The sequence below is a fragment of the Brachycentrus maculatus genome, unplaced genomic scaffold (genome assembly GCF_059751285.1).
Source record: "Brachycentrus maculatus isolate JH-2025_06_01 unplaced genomic scaffold, ASM5975128v1 h1tg000176l, whole genome shotgun sequence".
NCBI classification, from domain to species: Eukaryota; Metazoa; Arthropoda; class Insecta; order Trichoptera; family Brachycentridae; genus Brachycentrus; species Brachycentrus maculatus.
In genome coordinates this window covers 1,877,529-1,898,354 of record NW_028280928.1, presented here as the reverse complement: position 1 = coordinate 1,898,354, position 20,826 = coordinate 1,877,529, and the positions used below count along the sequence as shown (strand labels likewise).

At 28.6% G+C, this 20,826-nt stretch overlaps 1 protein-coding gene across 5 annotated transcripts in view; it reads right to left on the bottom strand.

Annotated features, from left to right (window-relative positions):
- Positions 1-20,826, bottom strand: part of LOC148308110 (uncharacterized) — a 595,155-nt gene that overhangs the window by 12,523 nt on the left and 561,806 nt on the right. The window contains exon 5 of one of the 5 annotated variants that reach the window (XM_088262325.1): positions 1,736-2,407. The exons of 2 other annotated variants lie outside the window; for them this stretch is intronic. In XM_088262325.1, the coding sequence (XP_088118451.1) occupies positions 2,217-2,407 (191 nt within the window). In that variant the 3' untranslated portion in view covers positions 1,736-2,216. Of the gene's footprint in view, positions 1-1,735; positions 2,408-3,223; positions 3,471-9,001; positions 9,208-20,826 lie in introns of those variants that run through there. 2 more of the 5 variants (XM_088262330.1, XM_088262324.1) reach the window with 2 other exon arrangements.

Sequence of the window (20,826 nt, the reverse complement as noted above, 5' to 3'; positions counted from 1 at the left end):
TCAATAGTTTTAATTTACAAAATAAATTACATATTTTATGTATGTATATTCCCATAAAATGGTTATCGTGACTTCTTTTATTTTTAAATAAACCATTTTGGGGTTAGTTAGTGATTCTTGTACAATTTTACGAAATTGGATCATATACGAGATATACTCGTGTGTGTATATATATATATATATATATATATATATATATATATATATATATATATATATATATATATATATATATATATATATATATATATATATATATATATATATATATATATATATATATATATATATATATATATATATATATATATATATATATATATATATATATATATATATATATATATATATATATATATATATATATATATATATATATATATATATATATATATATATATATATATATATATATATATATATATATATATATATATATATATATATATATATATATATATATATATATATATATATATATATATATATATATATATATATATATATATATATATATATATATATATATATATATATATATATATATATATATATATATATATATATATATATATATATATATATATATATATATATATATATATATATATATATATATATATATATATATATATATATATATATATATATATATATATATATATATATATATATATATATATATATATATATATATATATATATATATATATATATATATATATATATATATATATATATATATATATATATATATATATATATATATATATATATATATATATATATATATATATATATATATATATATATATATATATATATATATATATATATATATATATATATATATATATATATATATATATATATATATATATATATATATATATATATATATATATATATATACATATATATATTTATAAATATATATATTTATGTATATATATATATATATATATATATATATATATATATATATATATATATATATATATATATATATATATATATATGTATATATATATATATGATGAATGTTACACATAAACTAGCCTATGGCGGTCGTAAGCCCCATAAATGCCTATACTTCATATTCTTCTTTATCTGTGTTGAAATGTCGAAAAATAATTTATATTATATATGATGATGTATATTGTTTGTAAATATGATATGATTTTCGACAGTATGCAAGCGCGCTTTACACCCTCTCGAGTGGTGTGATGAGCAGACCCAGTGAACTTTACATCCAATTTGTCTTTTCCTCATGAATATATCGGCTCCCAATTGAATGCATGGTTTGTTGTTGCGAGATCGTATGAACCTGGCTAAAATAATAGAACAAAATAAATTAAATAATTGAACGACAAAAACGAAAAAAAAAGAAATGACACACAAAAATCAAATGAACATCTTTATGCAGAAAACGGGAACATATCGTGGGTATACTGGCAAAAACGTTAGCTCTAAAATCCGTGTTTGAATAATCTCTCTTATTTAAAGCTTTTAGCCTTAAATTTTATTCAATTTTACCCGCTATTAAAAAAGTTGAGTTTACTTTTAAAACCTCAAAAATTTGATATTGCGGGTTTTATAAAACGTAAAATTTCATGTCAAAAACCATTGATTTCATTCAAATCATTTACATTATTTTCATTTTTCTGGTTCTGTGGTGGGGTGACCATCTATAAGCTGTCTTTTTAACCAAAAATTAAAAATCAAAAACCAATATCAAGTAGTAATTTCTTTTGAATAATATTTTATTGTAATAATATCAAAACAATACAAAAAAATTATGATGAAATAAAAACAAATATATTTTGTATTTTAAAAGCATTGATAACATTGTGGTATGGTAATAAAACACTCTCCTTATAGTCCATTATTCACTTTGCGTAATACCACTTTTATAAACACTTATCCGTGACAAACGGTTTCGGAAAATTATTCCAACCTCCGGGCATTAAAATAAAACTATTACGATTTGACATTTTGTAAAAATAAAATTTTGAAAAAGAGCAAGAAGACAAATGAATCACAATGAGAATATTTTAAAAAGTGGACTCGTCAAAAGTCAAATTTAGTTGGTTTTTAATTATGATAAAGTCTTTATTGATTGTTTTACAAAAGTGGTATTACACAAAGTGAACAATAGATGAGAGTGTTTTAAAACAATGATGTTCAAACAAAAGGCAAACACAATTTTAGGTGAATCAGTGAAGGTGTATGTCATGAGAAAATACAATTGTATCGTTCTCATCTGTATGTAAGCGTGCTTTACATCCTCTAGAATGGTGCGATGAACAAACCCAGAGAACCTTGTTGCCGAGTCGGCATTTTCTTCTGAATATTCTTTCTCCAATTTTGATGCAAACTTTATTTCTGCGGGATTGCACAAACTGGACTGAAACAAAATGCAAATGAAAAAATATTATTAAATGTAAAAAACCTATAATTAATCGATTCGGCAGTGATTTTGTGGTACTTTACCAGTATTTATTTTTAATCAAAATTTTACTTAGTACCACTATATCTTGAAATCAATAGATTTCAAGAAAAAGTGGTATTCACCAAGTACAATTTTGATAATAATAGTTTTATATGTGTTTTGATACATTCTGCATCATTAGAATACGCTGTTTGGTATTCCCCACGTAAAATTTAAATTAATGATTTATTTGGCAGTCATTCGGAAAAACTATACATTTGCTATTTTATTATATAAAATGCGGTAACACCAAAAAATGTCATAAAAAATTAACTTTAGTGGAACCTCTTATAACGAGTAATTCATATAACGAGCATTTTAAAAAAAATGATGATCTCTTAACGAGCGACATTTTGCACGAGTTACAGAAAAAGGGTAAGTCTATTTATGTTAAAATTAAAAGATTTTATTTTTATTTTATTTATATTTTATATTTTAGTTATTATACAGACCTGAATGATGGAAGTTTAACTTCTGAAACATGTAGTCTATAATAAAACTCAAGTGGTAAAAAACTAGTGTTTTCTTTAATCATTGTTACAATTACCTGTTTTATTTTTTATTCATAATTGTAAATGTATTTATGGTAATGTTCTGTTAAATTTCTAAATTTCTAAATAAACAAATAACTTTTATTTATTAAAGATATTTGGATACGTTACTGGTGAAAATTGTTGCAATACTTTTGGAACACGTTTTGTTTGATTTTTACGTGAATTAAAAAAGTTGAACTTTATAAAAACGTTTATTAAAATAATTATATCAAAAATATGTTTTGCCATAACAGTCAATCAGTGATTGTGTACATAATAATTGAATACGATATTATTTCCGACCGTGTGCAAGCGAGCTTTACATCCTCTGGAACTGTGTGAAGAACAAACCCAGTGGATTTTACTTCCAACTTCCTGCTTTCTTGAGTACAGACGGCCTTCTAGTCTTACGCAAAGCTTATTATTACGGGAACGCACGAACTCCGCTTGAATAAAAACGAAAAAGAATGTTAAAATAATTTCAAAGGAAAAAAACAGGATATTTATTGAGTATTATTTAAAAAAAATCTCACCCTCATTCGCACCGAATGTTGTATAGGGCACTGCATCGTATAGAAGAAGTGTTATCTTGATCGTTAAATACACGAAGGACAGGTGATCAGCCTTTCGTTTCAGGTACCAGTCGCGGGTCATTTTAAATAAATATTTTATTTTGTATATTAAAATTCATATTTGAACTAATAATGGAATGATAATTCCGAAACCGGTAGTCACGAAGCAGTATTTTTAAAGTGGTATTACGTAAAGTGAACGATGAATGATAAGGAGAGTGTTAAATAAATATTAGACTGAAAAATCACGAATATAAAAAATAAAAATAAAAATATTATTTGTATTTTCGTTATTTACACGAATATTTCATACTATTTCTGTGAGCCTAAGCGGCTCATTATTAGAAATAGGTATCAAATTGTGGTAGAGTGAGTTCGAACCGAGAAACTCTGTCTGAAGAGTCCGCGAAACCAACCAATACCAGACAATACCAGACAATACAACCCGACAATAGGAATTATATACAATGCCCATTGATTTTGTAAAAACACCCCGTGGTAAATAATAAAAATTCATTTTTATGCATATAGTTTTTTTTAAATAGAATATTAATGAAATTTTATATGAAAATGTGTTGATATTTAATGAATATGAACATTATTATTTAAAACTATGACTTCGCCTACAGTGTGTAAGCGCGCTTTGCACCCTTTGGAGGCATGCGACGAACAGCACCAGTGACTTTTACCGCCGCAGTCTCTCACCTTGGTAAAGCTATACTTCCCGAGTTTGATGTTCACTTTGTTGTAGCGGGAAATCACGAATTCGGCTGAAATAAAACATTCAATGTAGAACAAAAACTTTTGACTCAACCCTTAAATGCAGCTTTACAAAAATACCACCTTTTATGCTGGTGGTCTATCTCGGCTGTCCAAACTTAAAACAAAGTAAGGGACATTTTTTTAGAACGTTTTTTTTTGCATTTATGGACTAAGTATGTAGAATCTAGTATGTAGACCAAAAATGCAAAAAAAAAAGTACTACAAAAATGTCCCTAACTGTGTTTTGAGTTTGGACAGCCGATCTTCTTTTAGACCTTATCCGCAGCCAATGGTGCATAGGGTACTGCATAGTAGCAACGCAGTATTATTTTGATCGTTGATTGCATGAAGGCAAGGTAATCAGTCCCGCGCTTCTTATACTAGTCCAGGGTGATATTAATAATATAAGAGTGAAAATCACCCATTTTTATTTTTACATTTTAAATTCGAAACAAATGTAAATATTTTTAAAAAATGGGGGGGGGGAATAAGAGAAATAAATAAAACAAATTTTTGAGCGAGCTTAAAATTTATTATCATAAAAAAATATTCGTCAAAAATTTTATGAACATAAAAAGAGAATAATTTTTACTTATAAGTCATATTGCGACAAAAATCGATTTCAAGTTGTCAACTTAAATATGTTAATTTAAATTAACATATTTTTGCAATTCACATTTCTCAGATCTATGTAAATGTCAGTGGCATTTTGGAAAGTATTGGAGGTATATTTTGTATATTAAATGCATTGTTAACTTTGCGGTATGGTAATATAACACTCTCCTCATCATTCATCATTCAATTTGTGTAATACCACTTTAACCACTCTACAAATACGAACGTACGTGATACGCATGGTTTTTCTTCACCGTTCCGCGCTAACCCGTATGACCTACGCGCACGAAAAAAGATATATGTTCCAAAAATATTTAGTGCGTACCGGAATACACTGACAAATTTTTATCAGGTTTCTTCCCTGACAATATTTTGTGACAACAAACGTAGTGATTTTTTTGCTTGTTTATAAAAAAAACATGCCTGAAAATAACTCGAAGGTAGGGTGGTTAAAAAACACTACTTCGTGACTACCGGCTTCGGAATAATCATTCCATCACCAGGTCAATTGCATACGAAAGTGAAATTGTTACGGTCTGAAATTTATACAATTTTTTTTAAAGAGAGAAAACAGACAAATGAATCACGTAGTATTACAGAAATACACAAAGTGGACGATGAATGATAAGGAGAGTGTTTTATTATAGGTATATAGACATAAAACATTTTCATTAGATTTATGTTTTGTACTGACGTTTCTTGGTGGAACTGCATTTTATAAAATAAAATAACAAGTATGCAATTTTTACCACGTGAATTTTATTTGACCAGCAACCGGGTTCCGTCTTAACCCGGTTGCTGGTCAAAGAAAATTCATGTGGAAAAAATTACATAGTTGTTATTTTATTTTATAAAACATTTTCATTACTTTTCAATGATTGTGATGGTTGTTACTATAAACTAAGTTATTACCAACCGTGTGCAAACGAGCCTTACATCCTTTGGACATGTGCGTAGAACACCACCAATGCGTTTTAAACCCGGAGACTCTATGTTGAGTAAAGCCGTAACCTCCATAATATATTTTTCTTTTATTTTTTGTCGAGTTCACGAACACTACTTGCGCTGAAAATGAAATAGAAGCGGTGTTACATACTTGAACAAAAATTATAAGTCGGGTGAAAAGCCAGTATATGTCAGAATATATAATAAACGCCAAGTCGTAAGCCCTGGAATGCTCAGACTTCCATCTTCCTAGGTATAAAAATACTATATATGCTTTGTCTCCGTCAAGATACTTATAACATACATATATCTTGATGTGTCATCCGTAGGAAAAAATTGATAGACTTTACCACAAAGTGACTGCCGAATCAATTAATGAAATGAAAAATCCTGTCTGAATAAATAATTAACTAAAAGTCGTAAATCTGGAATGCTCAGATTTTCTTTCTTCGTATGAAAAATAATAAATGATTCATCGGACTCTTATAATATATATCTTGATATATCACCCGTAAGGTGAAAAATCCTGTGTCTGAATAAATAATAAACGCTAAGTCGTAAGCCCTGAAATGCTCAGACTTCCATCTTCCTTCGAATAAAAACAATAGATGCTTCTTCTTGGTTGAAATACTTTTATATCAAGATATATCATTCGTAGGGTAAAACATCCAATGTTTTAATAAATAATAATCGCCTAGATAAATAATAAAGTCCTAAGCCCTGGAATACTCAGACTTCCGTCTTCCTTCGTATAAAAAACGAAAGATACTTCGTTTCAGATAAGACACTTATGATATTTATCTCGACATATCATTCGTCTTTGTCGATGTAGATAAAAAATATTAATATAAAAAACGTATGTAAAAAGAACTGCGCCGACAAGACACACAATGTGGCTTGGTGGGTCTTTGTAAAAAATAATATAAATTAATTGTATTTATGAATTCATAAATGAATGTTTGAATGTATGTGTGTACTAAATATTAAAAAAATTAATGAAATAAAAAATATTTTTAAAAAATACGCAGGGTACAAAATCCTGTGTCTAGTAGAATAAATAATATGAATAGATTTTTTTGATATGATTTTAATTCAATGATTGTGGTGATTTTGAACATAAGTAATGATTTCGCCAATAGTGTGCAGACGAGCTTTACACCCTTTAGTCACGTGAGTAGAACATAGCCAGTATACCTTAGACCCGCGAACTTCGCGGTGCCGAATGAAGCCGTAACCTCTAAAGAGGATTTTGGTTTTGTGTTGTTGGCTCATCACGAACACAGCTGGAAAAAATACCAACTGTTTGAAAAAATATTTTTAAATATCGTTTTTTAACTCCTTACCTTTCAATAACTGTTTTTTTAAACCATATAACTATTTAAAAAAAAACTTATTTTTTCAATACAAAAACTGTGTTTTAAGAAAAAAAACAGGATTTAGAGAAAATTAAGATGCGACTTAACAAATGCTGGGCCTTGAAGATAAATTCTCATTTAATAAATAATCTGTGGAAGACAATGTTGTTAGTGATTGTGACCATTCTTCTTCAAGACAATGGTTCCATTAATAGCGTGACGGGCTTTGCAACCTCTTCTCACAAAGAGCCATTTCCAAAAATCTTTGATCCTATATGTTTTCTCTTTCGAGAACATATATTCACCCAGCTTTATATTTACGTTTTGTCTTCGGGTTTGAGCGTATGAAGCTAAAATAATACAAAAAAAACATATTTTAAGCATGATAAATTTTTGATGGAGAATAAAAATAACGTGGTAAAAATAATAACAAAAATGGGGTATTAAAAAAAAACAATTTTCAGGTATCTTTTTAGGATGTTTTAATACTTTGGAAGAATTCACATAAAAGTACGTACATTAATAAAATAGTCACAGCTATTTATTTCACAACAATTTGCACTTATCGCTCACTCCTTTAACAACGTCATATATCAAAAACTTGTTTTTTCAGGAGATCGTTTTTTAAGTTTAAAAATGTAAAAAACTGCATTAAAAACAAATATAAAGCCACTAATTAAACTTTATACTATGGAACAGATCTTTTTAGGTTAAACCTGAATGTTTTTTCTCCATTTGAAAAATATGTAATAAATTTAAAAAAAATTAAACATTACATTTTCTTCAAAATGCAATAACAGCACTTTTTGCCCTGTAGCGGGTAAATATTAAGTTAAAAATATGCCGCTTTTACTGGGATATAGTACATTTTCTGGGGATTCCAAAAACATGCCTGAAAACCGACTGAAAATTGTCGATTTTTGATATATGACGATGTTGAAAGGAGTGAGCGATATGTATATCAAGTCTAAATTACATGTAAATAACACAGGCCGACAATTTTTATGATTTTGACGAGTGTTCTTAACTTATTTGGGTACACTGATTCCTATCATGAATTCGGTTCGAGTCCATTACGTAAAGATTTTTCATAAAATTCAAATAAAAAACTTGCGAGAATTTTTGTGTAAGGGTGAATATTACCTCATCGAGAATTCCTTATTCCGTTAAATTTCTTACATTTACATCATAATATCAAGTGGGTATATGGATAGAATACTGTAGGATGATATATTTAGGCGTCCGTTTGCGGCAACAAGCTTGATTTATAGACAGTAGAATTCTCGGTAGGCTTAGGGCGATTGTCCACTACCCGGAATTTTACCGTCCGGCAGTCCGGTTTTGAACAATGAAAGCAACTACGACAGTTTAGCGTGATCGAATTTACGCGCAACGTGTTCACGCACCGATCAAGAGCACCGATCCGAAAAAATATGGACAAAAGCACAATTGCCGTTTTCGAAACTAGTCGTAAATAAAAATAAAACTCGATAAAGTGGATTATTCAAGTGTTCAATTTTAATAAAATGACAAAAGCACATGCCAATCCAAGCCAATCGTCGTTTTAAAACGCTAACTTGCGTGCCGGACGGTAACATTCCGTGTAATTCCGTGTAGTGGACAAACGCCCTTAGGCGTGCGTTCCCGGCGATTTGTGATCAGATTTGTCAATACGTCAATGAATTCATCAAATTCAATACATCACATTCATGAAATTCAATACATCAAAAACATCAACAAAGACTAGTGATTGTGGTCGTTTTTCAGATCAACAATTTTTGAGCAGTACGTCACGAGGCTGGCTTTGCACCCTCTCATTTTGTGTGTGGAGCAAGCCCAAATGCACGTCCCAGATTTGGTATCGCGAAATTTGAAATATGTGTAGCTATCTATTTTGATCAACGGTTTTCCTTTTCTGGAAACAGCGAACTCAACTAAAAAAAACATGTTAAAAAATAATTATTATAGGTACTTTATAATAAATACAAATAATGAAATAATAACGGTACCATTGAAAATTTCAATAAAACATTAAACAAAACAACAGATTCAAAACATAATTTTTTATTTCCATAATGGCTATGAACTAAAAACAACAATTAAAGTATCTACATATCGATGTTTGAGTGTACAAAAGTATAAAATATATTCATACATATATTATTTTTTGACATCTCATCAAAGATGAAGAAGAATATGGAGGTCTGGGCATTTACGGGGCTGACGACCGTCATAGGCTGGTTTAAGTGATCACTTTACACACGTGTAACATTCACCAATTCTACCTATTATTGACAAGCACACTACGCAAATTCTTGGAAGTTCTACATATATATATGAACCAATTTAGAAACCGTGTTCTTGAATCACTAGAACCTTACTAGAGACATCTATTGGTGAGATGTAAAGAAGCTCTTTATTAAGCAGAAACTCTTATATTAGTATGTGAGGTCCAAATCCTGGATTTCAATCACACACATGAGAAACGCCAGAAAATACCATTTTCATTTTTATTACTTATTCAATTCAAATTGAGGCTTACTTCCCAATCACGACTGGACCAAGAGCGTTTGATATTTACATACTTATACAACGAGTTAATAATGCATTTTAATGTTTTAGATTCTTCATTACATCCATTCAATGATTGTGCACATTAGATATATGTAGTATTTCATTTCCATATGTGAGAATGCGAGCTTTACAGCCATATTTCTTGTGAGTCGAGCAAGCCCAACGCATTTTGTTATAAATTTCAGAGAACCTGTAGAATGTGTATTGATTGTTTATTCTGATACAAGGATTTCCTCTTCGGGATACCGAAAACTCTACTGCAAAAAATATAATTAATTAAAATCGGCAAATATTTAAACATACCAAAAAGAAAATAATAATAAAAAAACACACTATTACCTGATAAGTCACAAAACGCAACGTTCAAATTAGAGGGGAAAATTATGTGCAATCAACCATATTTACTGATTTGAAAAATATAAATATAAACACATATACCCGGTGGTGCGTAGAGCACTACATCGTATTGACGCAGTGTTATTTTTATCGTTACTTACATGAAGGCAAGATGATCACTCTTGCGCTTCAGGGACCAGTCCAGGGGATTTATGTGTATGTGTGTGTGTATGTGATACAAATGTGTGGAGTACCTTCATAAATATGCATGTATTGATGTGGGTGTGTATAAGCTTTATACTTTTTCTATTTTTACATATTAATTGATGTGAAAAAAATAAATGTACAAAAAGAAAAATACAAACAAATATTTATTTATTTTTTAAAGTATACATTAACTGGCATTAATAGTTTAAAAAAAATAACTAACATTATTAGTTTTAAAAAATACAATAATAATTTGAGAAAAATGACTTTTTTTACTCCAACGATTGTGATGGATAGGGTTTGAAATTTTATTTATAGATTTGGCGTTTAATTTGTAGAACTTCATTTTAATTTATGTATTAAATGTTAAATCAAGTATTATCTATCTATAAATCTACTGAGTTGTAAGTAAACAAATTTTATGACAATAGTTTCGCCTAGATATGGCATTTTCAAACGAATGTCTTTTAATAATAAAATACAACTTAGTAGACTCAAAAAATCACTGTTTGATTCATCATTTAATTAGAAATTTTATAAAATATATTGTACATAAATTATATCATATAATACCTAAATGATATTTAGATTGTTTTTTGACATTTTTGATGTAGTGGCCATCAGCTGTAATTACATACTCGTGAGGTGGGTGCACGTGTTGCCCAATCACTTCACGTATGGTATCATTATCGAGGCGAATGAAGGCTTTACATCCTTGGTGCTTGTGTGTCGAGCACCTCCAGCGTTCAAACCCTCTACTAAGAATTTTTTGGTTGTAGTAAGTATACCCTTGGCATAGTATCAAACGGCCTCCTCTACCAGAAGGAATAAAAACCGCTGAAATCAAACATAAATTTTGTTAGAATATTCACATCAGAGGGTCTTGTTTTTCTACCTAGCTCCATCCAAAAATATAAAATTTTAATTAATATAAATATATTATCAATAATTAGATTAATTTTTATTAGATTTCTCTTTATTTAAAACTTTAAGTTAAAATTTAAGCTAATAATCTTATGTATATAAATTAAATAAAGAATAAAAGTAAATTAAAAGTATATATAAGTATTTGGACACACTCAAAATGAACTTTATAAAATTAACTGACTTTGTTTTCACCACTTTTGTTATGAATACAATTTAACCTACCGGTATCGATAAGAACCTTATCATCATCAGGGTTTATTTTAATTAAAAAACATTAAAAACATTAAAATACTATCACCAAAACCTTCCACACACTCCGTAAAAATCCTAAATACTAAATAAATTTAAAATAAATTAAGGTATCTTACGGAGTGTGTGGAAGTTTTTGGTAGGAATATTTTAATTAAAATAAACCCTGGTGATGACAAGGTTCTTGTCGAAACCGGTAGGTCAAAATGTGTTTATAAAAAAAAGTGGTGAAAACAAAGTCAATTAATTTTATAAAGTTCATTTTGAGTGTGTCCAAATACTTGTTCACAAATCTGAATTATCTCCAATTATATGTGTTACTTTTCATATTGTTTTTTGACATCTCATCAAAGATGAAAAAATATATGGAAGTCTGGTTATAGTGATTCAAGCACTATGTTTCGAAATTGAACCATATACATACTTTATATAGAAGTTCCAAGAATTTGCGTAGTGTGGTTGTCAATCATGGGTAGGATTGGTGAATGTTACAAGTAAGTAAAGTGATCAATTAAAGCAGCCTGGGAAAAAAATAATATCTCTTTACAGCTCATAACAAGATTTAAATTTTGTAATGACATATCTTGGTGTAAATGATTTAAAAAACAACACAATCAACTTTTTCTATGTTTATTTTATTTGAAAAGTGACAGGATTTCGTCGTTACCATCACCATTAGACTGATGATGTGTTTGTGGAATTTGGGACACTATTCATAACCCTTTCCACTCTGACCATTTTTTCTCATAACTCATCAACTACTCCTGATCAAAGCGACATTTTTCTACCATTAAAATAAATATTTTGGTTCTCCTTATTTTGGGACACTCTGTCTGGCAATTCGTATGACCATATTCATTAAGATTAACTCTATTTATCTGAAATATTTTTTGGTAGAATATATGTATTCATTTAAATCAAACATAGATTTTTTGAGTCTACTAAGTTGTATTTTATTAACAAAAATACATAAAAAATTATATTGAGACAATTGTTTCGCGTTGTTAGGGCATTATCAAACAAATGTCTTTGATAATGCCCTAACAAGGCGAAACAATTGTCACAGTATAATTTTTTTTGTTTTTGTTAATAAAATACAACTTGGTAGACTCTAAAAATCTGTGTTTGATTTAAAATTAAAACATAAATGGTAAAATCAAATCAATAAATAAATTGGTAGAATATACTTAAGTGATAGAGAAATCAGTGATAAAAGTTATACCTGCGCCGGGCCAGACATTGTGGCCCACGGTCATACGGGCCAGAATGTCTTGCCTACAGAGTGGTAAGAGTTAAAGAACTGGGGGATGATTATGGGCAGTGTTGGAAGAAATAATATCGCCCGCATAAGTGAGTAGGAATGCGGAACACGTTCTGCTAGCACGAGATGAACACACCCAACGTTTCTTTTTATTACCGGGGACGGATTTTATCAGGAAATACCTATATCCTTCGTGGGTGAGTATGGGATTACCCTTTGAAGACGTAACCAAACGAACTGGAACAAAAAATGTTTAATATTAAAAAAACAACATCAAATAGGTCAGGAGTCGCAATAATGGATGGTATGTACAGGGTTTTCCAATAGGGACTTCTAAACTTCACAGTTGATAGCGGCCATGTTGTTGATCTTACACATCGCTCACTCCTTTCAAGAACGTCATAAATCAAAAAACTTGATTTTTCAGGAGAACGTTTTTAATGTTTAAAAATATAGAACAGTGTATTAAAAATAAACATCAAGCCACTTATTGAACTTTTTACTGTGCAACAGATCTTTTAAGGTAAAACCTGAAGGTTTTTTTTTCATTTGAAAAAGATTCAATATATTCAACAAAATAATTAAACAATACCTTTTCTTCAAAATGCAAAAACAACATTTTCTGCCCTGTAGCTGGTAAATATTCAATTAAAAATATGCCTCTTTTGCTGGGATAAAGTACATTTTCTGAGCATTTCGAAAACATGCACAACCGAAAATTGACGATTTTAGATTTATGACGTTCTTGAAAGGAGTGAGCGACATGTCAAATTCGTTGTCATTTATTAAGTCTGTTATGCTAAATCACCTTGGTATAAAAAGCGTTCAACAACACGTGCAAATGATGAAGTTGTTGACGGCACCCATCTCCGACTTTTGTACGACGTTCAAAAGGCGGAGATGGGTTGCAGAGACAACATGTTGTGGCGTTCTATTCTCTACGCTTAACTCGTAATGGTAAGTAAGGTAGTTGGTTGGTTTAAAATATGACACTATTAAAAAATCGTGCGAAAAATATTTTTATAACAGGATTTCGTAAGAACTTTCTTTGCTTGTGAAATCTCAAAAACCGGACTCTTTAGAATCAGGTAAATAGATATCTATAGGAGAGGAACGGGAATTAAAATCAAAACAGAAAATACAAAAAATTTAAAATATTAATTACAATAAATATTGTACTGTATGTAATGATTCTAACCATACAACAACACAATGTAGATATCGAAATAAAAACGTAAGGTTATTTCAACCTACTACACAACAGAATTTTATATGTAATTATTGAATGAAAATATGACCACAATACTTGTAACACGACGTCACTTACGATAAGCACTTGTCGACGCCCAATTAAACAAGGACACTATCACTATCGTTTCTAGAGCGTCATAAATCAAAAATCCTCAATTTTCAGTTGTGTTTTTCATGTTTTTGGAATGCCCAGAAAATGTAATATATCCCAGTAAAAGAAGCATATTTTAACTTAGTATTTACCCGCTACAGGGCAGAAACTGTTGTTTTCGCAATTTGAAGAAAAGGTATTGTTCAATTATTTTTTTAAATATACTAAATATTATTCAAATGGAGAAAAAACCTTAAGGTTTTACCTAAAAAGATCTGATGCACAGTATAAAGTTCAAAAAGTGGCTTGATATTTATTTTAATAAATTGTATTATATTTTTAAACTTTAAAAACGTTCTCCTGAAAAATCACGTTCTTGAAAGAAGTGAGCGGACTTGAGTCCTCTCTCTGTTAGGAGGCAGGTTGGACTAAAGCGAGTATTAATTAAGAACACAGTATCGACTATTTATATGAATGTTTATTTAAAAAACAAACAATACGGCAGTCAATACTCATGTGTTTCCAAACAGCTCTGTGAGGTGATGTTACAATACAATATTTTACTATGTGAAATAGTAAATTATATCTAGTAGTGAGCAATAAATACAAGTACAAAATAAATACGAAAATCACGAATAATCAACATTATAAAAGGCATATTTTTTACTGTATTTTTATTTTCTAGACTCCAAAGACAATTTACATAAAATAGAAAATTAGAAGATTGAAAAAAATTACGCTACCAAAATTTATGGGAATATTTTTTAATTAGATTCAATTAATTGCTTTGGCAATCACTTTGTGGTAAAATCTATCCCTTTTTAATTTAAGTGTTATTTAGTACCTAAATACCACTATTTCTCAATAGATTTTTAGTAATAGTGGTATTTAATAAGTAACACTTAAATTAAAAATAGATTCAGTATATTAAATTTATGATACTGAGTGGTAGGATTTACGATCGCTAAAGCACTAACAGTTTAAGGAAAAGATTTTATATGATCCCATTTTTTCCACTTCCTCTCAACTCTTTACCTGATCCATCTTCCAATGCCTTCCTTATTCTACAATCTATTTAGAATAGTGTGATTATTCAAACATTTCATCTGCTAATTTTTAATGGTTTATGTTTTTATTCGCGATAATATTTTTGTTCACTTATCAGTCTTCCTACTAAATTTAAAAAAAGGTACACAACTTTGTCGACTCTCATATTCTGGTTATAGTCGGTTGGAAGGTAATGCTCTACAGCGACAAGCCCGTTAATGTATTGTATTTACATATATTACAAATAAATTAAATAAATACATAAATATTTCTATGTATTGCAAATAATCGTACCAAATTTTTTTGTTTAAATCTTCATTTTTTAGTTAAATTTGAAAACAATGACAATATTTCATTGCTTTGACATCTCAATAAAGATGAAGAAAAAAATGAAAGTATTTACAGGGCTTCTGATCTGTCAAAGGCTGGTTAGGTGATCACTTTTTACACGTGCAACATTCACTATTAATCAGCCTATGACGGATCACAAGCCTTGTAAATGGAGGTCCTGGGTTCGTTCCAGGGGAGGTGGGGTAAAAATAAGTAGTAGTGATATTACATTCCAATATTTAATTTATATACCCCTTGACTGGTATCTGAAGCGCAGGGCTGAACTCCTTGCCTTCGTGCAATTAACGATCAAGGTAACTATAACACTGCGATAACACTCGATATGATACAGTGTTCTATGCACCATTGGGTGCGGACAAGGTATTTATTATTGTTTTTGTTTTATTTAGTGTTTCTACCCTGCTTATAAAAACAAGGTTAATTACAAATAAGAGATTTTTACATATTTACTACTGTGCTTTCAAAGACATATTGTATGGAAAAAAGGTAAAGCAGTGCAGTTCAGCCGCTGTACTGCTGTACCATACTTTGGCTTCAAAAAGCGGATAGTGGTTAGAAGAAGAATTTGGACACACTTAAAATGCTTTAAAAAGGCATTATTGTTTGCTAATTGGAAAATATGAAGAAAATTCATTTTGATACTCGCTATGCAGATAATCGACTAGTTCGCGAGCTTTGGCTGGGTGGTTGTGGATATTATGAACATAGATAATATTCTCATTGAACGTGTGCAGAATTGCAGTACATCCTTTGGCAGAGTGTGTGGAGCACAGCCATCTAATCTTGCCGTTGCCGTGGCACATTTGCTTCCGGAATGTGTATTTTCCGAAGGAAATCATCTTCTTCCCCTTATTGGACACCACGTACTGAGGAATCAAGTCTAAAAAATGATAAAAAATGTAAATATAATAAAATAACAACTATGTTTCTTTAATGTCTTTCGCAGATACTTTGTGGCACATTTTGATGTGACTCACGCCAGTATGATGATGTCGGTTGTCGATAAAATTCATGTGAAAAAAACTGCATAGTTGTTGAAGTTTATAAAATGAAAGAACTTTGTTTTTAACCAATTTTTAATTGGTACATTTTTCTCCAAACGGTTTCGACAAGAACCTTGTCATCATCAGGATTTAACATATACTCTATGTACATGTAATTTTTAATTGGTACGTTTTTCTCCAAACGGTTTCAACAAGAACCTTGTCATCATCAGGATTTAATATGTACTCTATGTATATGTTAAACCCTGATGATGACAAAGCTGTTGTCGAAACCGGGTGGAGGAAAAATGTACCGATAAAAATGTGGTTAAAAACAAAATTGTTTTATTTTATAAAGTTCAATAACTAAGTAGTTTTTTCCAAATTAATTATGTTTGACCAGCAACCGGGTTTCATCGTAACCGACATCATCAGACTGGCGTGAGGCTAGACAAAATTCTATGTTGTATACACAACACGGCAGGAGTTGAAAACCATGATTTTATTTATTTTTCATACGAAATAAATTTAAATTGAATGAGTTAAAGTATTGCACATATTATAATAATAATCGAAATGTAAGTTATGGTGACTGTTTGCTACGAGATTAAAATTTAGAATGACACTTGCCAGACTTTGCGGGTATGCCCACGATTGCGGCTATGTTGTTGTCACCACTGTGTCACCAACATGCCCACATTTTTTAAATAAGTAAACTCTAAAATATAAACAACTAACTAACCATCACGCTGCTTCCCGAATAGAAAGTCAAACCTACATTCATATTTTTTTTAAATCGCATTTTATAATCACTCATCTGGATTTGAAATAAATACAAACCTTAGATGACTTAACGTAAACATATGTTTTAATTATAAAAAAAAACAATATCTTCTTAATATATTCTCTTCATCTCACCAATAGATGTCTCTAGTGAAGTTCTAGTGATTCAAGAACAATGTTTCAAAATTGGTTCATATATATTATAGAACTTCCAAGAATTTGAGTAGTGTGGTTGTCAATAATGGGTAGAATTGGTGAATGTTACACGTGTGTAAAGTGATCACTTAAACCAGCCTATGACGGCCGTCAGCCCTGTAAATTCCCAGACTTCAATATTCTTCTTCATCTTTGATGAGATGTCAAAAAATATAAATAATAAAAAAAAACTCCATACGAATGGTGTAAGATTTGTATATTGATAGTCTGTACAAATAAATACATATAAATTATTATTATAATCTTAAATACACATTTAGTCACTTTTTAAAACGTATATAAGTATATTTTATTTAATATTACAACAATGATTAAAATAGTTTTGGAAAAAAAGCAAGCATTTACATACATTACAATATACAATACGTTATAATAACTGTCCTCTAACCGATTGGGTATTTGAAAATAAAGAAATGAAAAATTGACACTAAAAAAATCTTTTATAAATTAGGAGTAGGGTTTAAGTATAAAACGTTTAAAAAAATGTAAGGTATTTAAAGATTTAGTGAGTGTAGAACTCCATTTCAATTCATTTATTAAATGTTTCAATCAAACACTGATTTTTAGAGTCTATTAATTGTATTTTTCTGTTTAAAACACATGAAAATCAAAATTTAAGTTATTTAGAGGCAGTAAATGAAAAGTTTAATTAACTCATTAAGATTACCGTGAAAAAACGAACGGAGTTGGTAAGTTTTTTTAAATAGTCACGAATAGAGGCAGATACATATTAACAAAAAAAAATGTTAAAGAAAAATACTTATTTTTTACCACTAGAGTTTATTTTATTATAACGACTGTTCTTTCGACATCTTCAGGCCTAAATGTAAACTAATTAAATGTTTTTATTTAGACCTGAAGGTGGAAGCATAACTTCCGAAACTAGTCGTTATAATAAAATAAGCTCAAGTGGTAAAAAACAAGTGTTTTTTTTACAATTTCATCATGTCTTACCACAAAGTGAATGTCGAAACAATAAATAAAATATACTAAAACACTATCCACTTATCAAAATTCACAATATTTCTTTAGTCAAAGGAGCTTGGGTAGATCTCAAGTGGTTTAATTTTTCGTGTTGATTGGCAGTCACAGTCAAAAGGGATCAGGGATGATGAGTGATAGGAAATATATTTGACTTTCAGAAAAATCATTTACTTGTGTATTAATTAATTGTAAATTATTATTAATTGCCTTTTTAATCTCTAATATTTCTAAGTAATCTAATTTAAATCCTCTATTGCATGTGTGTAATTTATTTAGACCAAGTTTCATTTGAATTTTAAAATGGAAAATCACAAAGTTACTGCTTGAAATATAAATTATAATAAATAAAATATTTTTTATTTTGTTTAATCGAATGAAATAAAAACCTTCAGTCTGCACCTCCTCAAATATTTTCTAAATAAACAACCCTATCAATTTTTAATCTAATTTCATATCTTATTAAATCTATTTTATTATTGCCAGTGCCCTTTACTATGACCTAAAATATAATGTATACCCACACACAGGCCATGCCTTTGTGGGATCCTTTTTTTGTATATATATATATTTATATATATATATATATATATATATATATATATATATATATATATATATATATATATATATATATATATAAATATATATATATATATATATATATATATATATATATATATATATATATATATATATATATATATATATATATATATATATATATATATATATATATATATATATATATATATAAATATATATATATATATATATATATATATATATATATATATATATATATATATATATATGTATATATATATATATATATATATATATATATATATATATATATATATATATATATGCATATATATATATATATATAAATATATATATATATATATATATATATATATATATATATATATATATATATATATATATATATATATATATATTTTATATATATATATATATATATATACATATATATATATATATATATATATATATATATATATATATATATATATATATATAAATATATATATATATATATATATATATATATATATATATATATATATATATATATATATATATATATATATATATATATATATTTATACATATATATATATATATATATATATATATATATATATATATATATATATATATATATATATTATATATATATATATATATATATATATATATATATATATATATATATATATATATATATAAACGTAACTCCAGATTTCCTAATAATTTAATATTGCACAGATGTAAAAAAACAGCAGCGTTAAATCATTACGTAAAATTAAATCATACGTAGGTGGGTAAAAAACACAATAAACTTCAGGAAAACTTAAAATCTACGAAAAATGATCAAACCTTTAAAACCAAATTTAAAAAACATATAAGACTCACCCCAGCCTAAACTCCATACCGAGGAATATTTTTTAATTCATTTGATTTACTTCGTTATAATTTGCTTTGTTTATATAAGAAAATTGTAAAACGAACTCCCTCTCTAAACACAAGTATCTATTTATTAGAGGGGTTGAAATGTTTTATTTTCAAAATTTTGTATATTTACCAACAATTTCGTATATTTAAATATTTTTTTATGTAAAAAAAATTCAGTTATAATAAAAAAAATCTAATACATTTGTACTTGTATTTATACTGTGTTAAGCGAAATTTGTTATGTGAAATGCAAAAGAATTTGAAATAACTAACTAACGTACTAATCATCACGCCGCTTCCCCGCAAGGATAGGCAGAGAGAATCGAACACCACACCACTCTGTCTTTGCAAACATTCTTCGCCTCTTCTACATTCATGCATCTCCTCATACATTCCCGTCGATTATTACGACTCCTTACCCGGCCGATTTCAAGTATTTGACATACCTTGTTGTGGCAAGTTTTCCTCGGTTTTCCTCTGCTTCTTATTCCAACTGCATTCGCCTCATAAATTTGTTTAACCGTTCTTTCCTCACTCATACGTTCCACATGTCCAAACCATCTCAACACACCTTTCTTAATTTTATCGATAATGTTTATCTCAGCCTTGCTTTCTTTCCTTATTTCATCATGAAAAAAAAAACTATTAGTACTACTACTACTACCATCACGCCGTTTCCCCGCAAGGGTAGGCAAAGAGGATGGATAATCAACATTTAGGATGTCTCATAAATCTATTTGTGGGATTTATGGAAGACACCCAAAGGTTCAGCAACGGCGTCCACTTTAGAGATTTCTAAACAACGCTGGCATAT